At 33.5% G+C, this 9,372-nt stretch overlaps 1 protein-coding gene across 5 annotated transcripts in view; it reads right to left on the bottom strand.

Moving 5' to 3' along the window:
* Window positions 1–9,372, bottom strand: part of LOC108746911 (NADPH--cytochrome P450 reductase) — a 23,699-nt gene that overhangs the window by 1,692 nt on the left and 12,635 nt on the right. For 2 of the 5 annotated variants that reach the window (XM_018484009.1, XM_018484008.1), the window contains exons 2-9: window positions 4,725–4,927; window positions 3,847–4,039; window positions 3,348–3,497; window positions 1,844–1,968; window positions 1,416–1,604; window positions 1,096–1,334; window positions 643–974; window positions 263–524 (exon numbers count right to left, since the gene is read on the bottom strand). In XM_018484009.1, the coding sequence (XP_018339511.1) occupies window positions 263–524; window positions 643–974; window positions 1,096–1,334; window positions 1,416–1,604; window positions 1,844–1,968; window positions 3,348–3,497; window positions 3,847–4,039; window positions 4,725–4,894 (1,660 nt within the window). In that variant the 5' untranslated portion in view covers window positions 4,895–4,927. Of the gene's footprint in view, window positions 1–262; window positions 525–642; window positions 975–1,095; window positions 1,335–1,415; window positions 1,605–1,843; window positions 1,969–2,100; window positions 2,362–3,347; window positions 3,498–3,846; window positions 4,040–4,724; window positions 4,928–5,879; window positions 6,004–9,372 lie in introns of those variants that run through there. The other 3 variants (XM_018484010.1, XM_018484011.1, XM_018484012.1) reach the window with 3 other exon arrangements.

The following is a 9,372-nucleotide window of genomic DNA, read 5'->3' as shown; positions in this document are numbered from 1 at the left end:
CAAAATCAGACATTGTAAAAATCGCCAAAATCACTTTTAGTCGTTTAGAAAACACAAGCGTAACTATATGACTAATGATGACATTGACATGAAATTTGCCACAGATGTCACTAACAGTAGCACCAACATAAAAATAAAAAAGTTTACTCGAATCGATTAGCGCGGGAAGTTTAAATTAAAAATTCACCTTACTTTTTGATCACAGTAGTATTGATACTCTATTGATGAGGAGAATATGTTATCGAAAACAAAAGCATGCTACCTTCTTTCCTGGCAAAATCTCGCTCCTGTATAAAGCCTCTGAATGGCGCTAAACCGGTTCCTGGACCAACCATGATAATGGGGATACTTAGGCGCGTTGGTAAACGGAACTGAGATTTCCTTACAAAAATCGGGACGAGACAAGGTGGATCGGAGGGATGTTTCTCCTTCAACCAACTGGTCGTTACACCCTTGTTTATTCTACCAGTCGGAGTTTTGTACTCCACCACTACTGCCGTAATATGGATCGAGGTTGGATGAAGCTGAAACGGAAAGAATGATTTTTATATTGTACATACAAGTCATTCTTTAAAAGAGAAACCTCTTCTTAAATTATTCTTATAATCTTAAATTATTCTTATAAATAATTAAAAGAGATACCTTCGGAGACGAGGATATTGAGTAGTATCGACATTGTAATCGTGGCAAAATCTCGCACAGATGATCTAGAGGTGGCTTCAAGCTGGGAATATCCTCTAAAATATGCACAATATTGCGATTCTCTTGAATTATCCATTGTTGATAAGCAGTTTTGCCCTCTGCGGTGGTCAACGCCATCAGTTTTAGCTTCTCCTTGTCTGCGGGATCGGTCGCGTATTCCGCTAACTCCTTGAGAATGTGCGTGCGTGGGTTACTTGTAATATCTAAGTAATGTGTTAAAGCAGTCCTATAGCTGCAAGGGCAAGGGAATGGATGCTTCTTTGAGGATTCCTCTGTAAAGTGAATAGCAGATTATTTAAAAAAATGCAAACGCATAAATCATTCTCACATAAAAATTGGAGAAAACAAATAAAAATGAAATAAGAAAAAAGAAGACGGAAAGCAAATAAATACCGTCTGTATTCGTAAGGGTGAAAACAGTATCCAAATTCGCGCCGCATTGTTCACCAATTTTGTTCACCATCTCCGCGTTGTTCACGGGATAGACTGCCAAATGATCACCTGTCTCGTAACGTATTTTGGAGCCTTCAATGTTGAATTCTATATGCATGCATGATCTATCGGATGTTGGACCATGTAATTCGCGATTCACTTTCACAGGAGCCAAGAATGGATTTTTCGCATCATATGGCCTATAGATAAAAAATCAAAAATTCTAAATATGGAAACCGAAATTATTATTTGACGCAATTCTATAATAAATAAGAACTTACGATCTCTGGTTCGCAAAGGAATGAAGACGAGCGAGCTCTCCGATGTAGATGCGATCGGCTGGTAGATCTACATGTTCCGTAAGTTTGTATTGTCGAATACTGACATCCTCACCAGCGCCTTCGATGCCGAAGAACTCACAGACGGCCGGCCAAAATTTATCTTTCCACGTAATAAAGTCATCCTCTATGCTGTAACATTAAAATTAATTATTAAGAAAAAGAAATTTAAAAAAAATTGTTGAAATTAAGAATGGATGATAAAAATAAGTAAAATATATTTGTCTTGACAATAATTAATGTTATAATTACAAAATATTAATCTTTTTATTTTAACTGTTATTTTGAATTTTTTGCTTGCACTTTACTTAAATTGTAAAAATAAAGAACGGATGTAAAAAAAAAAAAGAAGTACATTTCCGAGAACCTACTTTGCGTCATCGTCACCAAGACCCAACTCGCAAACGCGCGTAGCACCCAGCTGCTCCAATCTGTGATCCACATATATTCCAATCTCATTATAGTGTTCATAGGTTTTATTACCCAGCCCGAATACCTAAAACAAATAATAATAATAACAATTAAGCGAAACGATTATTGGTGTGCAATTTGAAATGCGACTGTAGATTTTGTTTTCCAACGATTCGAGTTATCATCGACTTTTGAACCTCGATATCTCTCGTAGTACCTCCTGCGACATGCGCGATATTGGATATCGCCATGTTGTTAGCGCTGCGATACCGCCGGCTCGACGACAGTGCCACAGAACGAGACGGAAGAATTCAGCGCATGACATTCCGATGTTCATGACTTGCAGAGTATCACGTATTCGCGTTCAAATGAGAGTGATAATGCAGTCTCATGTACTTCGACGCGGTACTTTCACTTTCTACTAGAGAAACTGCGATTTTAAACACCGGTATCATACAGTATCATACACGATCGTTGAACGTGTTATATGTACATACACTAATATGCGACTAGACGATTCATGTTACACAAAACCTAATGGCGTGAGGAACGTGAGGGCACCACTGTGAAATAATGGTGGATTTTACAAAAGTGAGCAAATTCATTAGAATTAATGGCAATTAATGAAATTATAAGTATTTTCAATAAATTCGTTCAAGATATACAATTGATCCTCAGATTATTTGATTGCCACGATGAATTTTTCCCATCATCTCTCAGACTTTAACTCTGTTTATTATTTGTTATTTTATTATTCTTTTTTATTCATAGAGCTTCATTTTATTTGTAATGTATTGAAGGGCCTTCTACAATAAGTCATTAGTCATAAATTAGAAGTAAGAAGCTAAAAATTGATGTGATTAGTCAATTTTTAGCTTCTGACTTCTGATTTATGACTATAGCTTATTGTAGAAAGCCTATTATATCTTCTACTCCTTTTTATGTTTTCTTCTTTTTTTCTTCAGTGTCTTGGGTTGTATTTCAAATTTTTAGAGGGTTTTTCCTACAGATTTAAAATAAACGCTCAATCAATCAATCAATCAATCAATTTATTCTAAAAAGACTTTGCGCTCCATTCAAGTGTCATACTATCGGCGGTGTATATCGGAACACGGCTTAACAATGGGTACGAAAGAAAAAAAAATCAAAGAAAAAAGCTCGGAAAAAGATACCGAAGAAGAAAAGCGTAAAAAAAAAGAAATAGAAATAAAAATAAGGAAGAGGAAGGCAATCGTTCGCATCCTTGAGTTATATCCGCACATGGATTATCATTATTATTATTATCATTACTATAATTATTATTATTATTATTAATCATATTATTAATTAGACCATTGGAAACCGTAAGGAATATTTGAACAAAACACGTAGCCTGCTGAAGGACAAAGTAATTTAGATAATTAATTGATAGCGATTGCGACGTATCACGCTCGTATATACGGAAATGATCACGTATGTACATACCGCATAATTCAATCCTGTGAGATCACCGTCACCGTTCTTGAGCCACTCAATATACTCCATCGCGTTGTCGGTGGGATCGCCCTCTCCATACGTGGCCAAACAAAACACTGCCAAACTGTTTGGAATAGTTTTCAAGTGTATCAACTCCTCCTGTTGTAAAAAAGGAAAATATTTCTAGTTTCAACGCTAATCGTCGTTTCAACGTTTTTCGTCGTAGATAATGTATCATTTCTCGCGGGAAGGTCGAGATCAACGAAGCAAGACTATCAGTGTATATGTTTCTACACGTGTCAGAAATGTATACGTTAGTAATAACAAGAATTTCTTGATTGGCTTAATAACATCGGTCGAAAAGGTCTCGCTCGGTCTATCTTGCATGGAATAAAGATTTTCATACGTAGATGTTTGTGATTTAAATCGCTTTCGAAAAGAGATTCTCTCCCGCTCTTTTTTTCTCTGAATTTATTTAATAAATTGCTCTCTGTAGCGATTCACATACCATGTCGCATTCTTCGGGGTCGGCCACCATGCCCTTCATCTTGTATCTGATACCCTCTTTGGCAAGACGACCAGCAAATTCTTCAGCAGTACCCGTTTGGCTGCCATAAAACACGACCAGACTTCGCCCAGAGGATTTTAGTTTTTTGATAAAGGAATTCTCCGATGGTGGCACCACAGCGTGTGACGTTGGTCTGTAATTGAAGAATTATAGTTCAGTAGCGCATTACAATGTTAGTAATCCTTGGATGTGTGTTAGAGAAGGATTTCTTTTAAGAGACGTTTATACAATAGAGATATAGTAAGCCGTAAGTCATCTCTTGAAAACGTTTTACAGTGAATCTCATTCTAAAAAGTAAAATCTCACTTTTAAAGATTGAAAACTGAGCCATTCTTTTTCAAGACTGGCTCAATTGTCACTCTTTAAAGTGAGATTCCAAAAATATAAAGAGTAGGGGGAGTCCGAAATAGTTGAACCACTTCAAATATCTCATTCATGTTTCAGACCAAGCAGTTACCAAACGCGACGTATGGATCATGCCGCCATTTTGATTTCACATTTCTCGAAACACGACAAATAATTGGCGGTTTGATAACCGTGACTCGAAATTTGAGAAATTCAACTCTCCCATATGAGTCAAGTATCTCTTGAACTTCTCCTAAATTAAACCGAGATTAAAGTTACTCTTACATTGGTAAAACCGGTCTTTAATATTATTAATTTCGGTTTAACCAAATTTTTTCCTTCCTCCAGAGAAAGTTATTTATTGACTGCTCGGCAGATAATATAACTTCATTAGAATCTATCGAGATTCATCTTTTATGGAAACATTTGATCGCATAACCACGTATCTAAGGCACTTCGAAAAGAATAATTACTGAATAGAGTAGGATTTTGTTGTTGGCGTGAGTTCTTCCCGCTTTCTTCTTTTCAAGAGCCACCATGCTGCCGCTAAGAAGAGACCAACGACCAGTGCTATGTCCAGAATGCCGAAAAGTGACTCGTCATGTGCCTCTGGCCCGCTTTCGCTCTCCGCTGAGCCTGCCATTCTTATAGCCTTTGGTTGCGATGCGTCCACAGTCTATGAGATTTAACACAAACCAACTTATTAATTGATTGATCTTGGTAGAATCGACTACTCGGACATAAACTCTACGAGACTCCCAAGCCTGTCGTCAAATTATGTCTTTTGCGATAAAAGTAAAAAACAAAAAATGTGCTACTTCAATTTATCTTATCATTCTCAAGATATTCACAACACATCGCAATTAGCAATATAATCTTCTATTAATGTAGAATATGTATCATAATTAAATGTATCATAATTGATGAAGACGACATAGTCCAAGGATAGGCGATATGCGTATCTCTCATCTCTCAGTCAGAATCTCTGAAGTTTATTCAAAGTTCAAAATGTTTATTCCACAAAGATACAATGTGCAAACAAATTTTTTTAAAAAGCATTAAAGTTCTTGATCTCATTATATTATTGATTAAAACGTCTAAAAAAAACTATTACATACTCCAAGCAGATACAGCAGGATTTGATTTTTACTCTCTCGTCTTTATCAAAGTTGAATGGCAGAGATCAACTTCGCATAAGTTATGTATGAAATTATTTATTTTAAGTGGCACACATTTACAGCACGTCGATTTCGCGTTCAAAATTCCATGTAATTCGGATTTTTTTTTTCCCCCTCCAAATCCGCATTTTTAACGCTAATCTAAATCTCATGATGAAATATATAAACGGTAACTTTTCCTTTCACAAGCTTTTGCATTACGATCGACATCCGCCAGTCATTGTTTTGAACGTCGAATTTTCATAAATGTCGCGTTGATCGATCGCGTCTTGTAAAAGAAATCCGCGTAGAATAAAAATTCAGTCAGAGGAGATACTTGTTATCGGTTTGGAAATAAATTATATTTTTAGTGACAGGTTAATCGCACGAATACTAATTGCTTTAGAAAGGGGATACGCTTATCAGGGCAGTGCACTTGATGCTCGATAATAACAAAGAAAAGTGAATGACTTACTCAATAATAGAATTGTTCCTGAGTACAAAGTTCTGCGTCGCGAAAAATATTATCACAATCGTTCAGAAGCAAAGTATCGAGATACTTCCGTGCTGCCGACTGAACCGACGTTTATTGACTCGTCGCTTATTACTATGCTACATAAAAAATGACCAGTTCACGTTGTTGATAATTAACAGTGGAATGATTCCGAATTTCGAATCACGTTCTCTGAACTGTATATACTGTATGTCATTCGCGCGACATTCAATTGCGATTCGACAACAGATATCATTATCGGCGATTATGTCGATAACGATAATAAAGCTCCATTGTATCACTCGTACATGTTACTCTGCATGTTCTGTGATTTTGTTCTCTCGAAAGCGTGATATTATTTTCATATCATTCTGACATCGGAAAAACACTTATTATCTTAGCGCTGCTGCAAATGCACGAAAAACCAGAACTTACGTAATTATTGTGTCATTGCGAACTTAACAGCTTATGTAATATAAGTGAGATCCATTAGATCTCGCACGATCTTATGGCGCTCGTGGCGAAAGCATAAAATTATTTTACATTTGTCCGAATGCATACGTATAAAATGAGCTCGAATGTCGTTTTATTGTATGTATGTTAATGCTTGTATCTATTAGATGTAGTAAAAGTCATCGCGTTTTTTTAAAAGACATCTATCAGTAAAAACCGCAATTACTTTCTTACCAACAATATAAATATATCTTGATAGAGTAAAGTTTCAGCTTTAAAAATCTCTTTTTTAAATTATACGATACGACAATTTTTAATGGAGTTATGAGCAATTAAAGTCAAAATAATTCTTTTATTTAATCCGCGATAACTCAGTAATCAAAAGTCGTAGGAATTTTAAAAAAAAACGATTTTGTAGGGAAAGTATCAAGCTTTCACGATAGGTAATCGAAAATTTTCTCAAATTCGTTTTGGACACGTTACAAATCCACAAAGTGAGAAGAAAATTTTTCGTCTTTTTCAGCTCGTAGTTTTTGGTATGTAAAAATTATCAAACTCATATAAATTTAAAAAATGTGATAAGCTTTTAAAAGTAGAGATTTCAAGCTTTAAAACCCTTTTTTTTTTTTAATTTGAATTTCATTCATTATTGACGAAGATATTGTATATACAACTTTGAGCTAAAAAATACGCGATGACTTTTTACTCAACCTAATATCTATTTACCTGCTTTAATCGCCTTATCTTAGATTTATTCCGCTCGCGCACAACCATCTAAAAGTGTCACGGTGACTTCTAAAAATCGTTTTAAATGAAGAAAAAGTCACGTAATTCAAGTCTGCTTAGTTTGCTATTCACAGCTCTTCGTTATATATGTATTGCAAGGATTTAAAGAAATATAAGCACGGTCGCAATTAAAAATTTTTTTATGAAAAATTTTCGTTTCAGATTATGAGTATTTAAAATTTATTTGTGACAAACGATATTTATATTTGACGTTAATGAATTTTAAACACTAATCTGTTGATTAATGTATTAGTTTACAAGCGTTTACCGAAAGCTAATCATTTAACGCAAGTAACTTATTGGTTAAATATCTGAATGAACTTTTTGTGGCCAACCGGAAAGGATGATTTTGTTGAAAATACAACTTTCTTACAACTATCATAAAAACCAAAAATTATCATACTAATGACGCTACACTAAAGAAAAGATACATTAAAATAAAGTTAATAAAATCCTTATTCACATCGTGAATACTTACGAAATCGTTGCATGAGAATGGATCAACAGAATTGAATCAACAACTCTGAATTAATTTTTAAATTATTGAAGCATAATTGACAATGATTTCATAATAATGTGAATGATTTTATTAACTTCATTTATATAAATGTACCAATGTGCGTGTATAAATCCACCAATTTCTTCCTTGAGTAGCGGCATTATTACGATCATTTTCAACTTCCGTGAAGAAAAATACCTAAGTAAAACGATTCCGGAACGTTCGCGAAAAAGTGAAAGTTGTACCTAATTCCTTTAATTAGATACCGATTTGAAGATAATTTTATTAGTTATGATCATATCAAAATAATTTATGACGCTCAAACTGATCGCTCTCGAGTGATAAATTAGATTTGATAAATTAGAATTGCTAACTTATCACAGTATTACTCATCTTGAGATTTCTACATAATTATTTTAATAATCTACCAAAATTATTTTCGGTTCTGTATCTAGCGAAATTTTTATAGATAATTCAACGAAATTATTTTTTCCATCTAAAAATATAAAATTATATTCTCTATTTTATGCAAGTGAATAAATTATGCCGAAAAGAAATATTTAACCCACAAATTTTATTTATTTCTAAAAAATAATTTTCTGAAAATAATTGTCAAAGATGGCTTTTTTACGACGTGTCAGAAGTACAATTTTTATTGCACAACTTTTATTGATTTTAACACATCACATTTCATGCTAATTGTATTCGTGTGCTATGAGCTCAATGTATTCGCGTTAATGAGTAACATCAAGGAAAATTACGTAACTTTTTTCTAAGAAGCAGCACAGACATTTACAAAATTAATGAACAGTTTGTCCATCCTACTTTGTAAACATTTAATATTCAACGCATAATTTTCAAGTACAAGTAACCAATAATTATAGATAACTTATCGCTTAAAAAGAAAAACTATTTAAAAAGAAAAAATAATTATGTGCTGGAAAATAAAACTCGGAAATGAATCTTAGATTTTTTACTTGGTTCTCAATTATTATATATGTTAGCATTTATCATTTATGGCAACCTTATCTTATAAATATTATATCTATTACTATTTATAATTTCAAATAATAACAGGCTCTATATTCGTCAGAAAATATTATTTCCGATAATCTGGAAAATCTTCAAATTTATATAACAAGTTATATAACAAGTTATATACGCTCATAATATAATGTCAATAATAATATTCTGCAGTTATTCATCCAATTTCGCTTTATCTTTGATTAAATTTGTCTAATTAACAATTTATTTTTCGGACAAAACATTTCAACTTGTTTGATTGAAGTCATAAATAAGAAAAACCGAAAAGCGAAAGAGCCGCTTAGATACTTGAATTGCATTATTCGATGGCTCAATATTGAACAATTGCTATTGTCTAATAACTAATTCGGTTGAATACATTAGTGAACACTGGTACATATTAAAACCGTTATATATCGATTCATTCTGCATGTAAAAATACAAATATTTTTTAATTTAAAATATTTTACTTAACAACATACGCACAATAAACTGTATTGATGATTTCACGGTTTAACTTATTTATATATATATTAGGTGTACAAAAAAGTTCTGAGCTTTTTTTTGTAAAATTCAATCTTTATTTATTATAATCGTACGGAAATGGCTTGCTGCGTAACGCCAAGCTGTTCTGCAAGCTCCTTTTCAGTTTGCGCAGAGTTTATATCCAGCAGTGCTTGCAATTCGTCCGTTTCAATCTTTTCAGGGCG

This window comes from Trachymyrmex septentrionalis, unplaced genomic scaffold (genome assembly GCF_001594115.1).
Source record: "Trachymyrmex septentrionalis isolate Tsep2-gDNA-1 unplaced genomic scaffold, Tsep1.0 scaffold19, whole genome shotgun sequence".
NCBI classification, from domain to species: Eukaryota; Metazoa; Arthropoda; class Insecta; order Hymenoptera; family Formicidae; genus Trachymyrmex; species Trachymyrmex septentrionalis.
The sequence above is the reverse complement of the archived record's forward strand: the minus strand, read 5'-3'. Positions and strand labels throughout refer to the sequence as shown.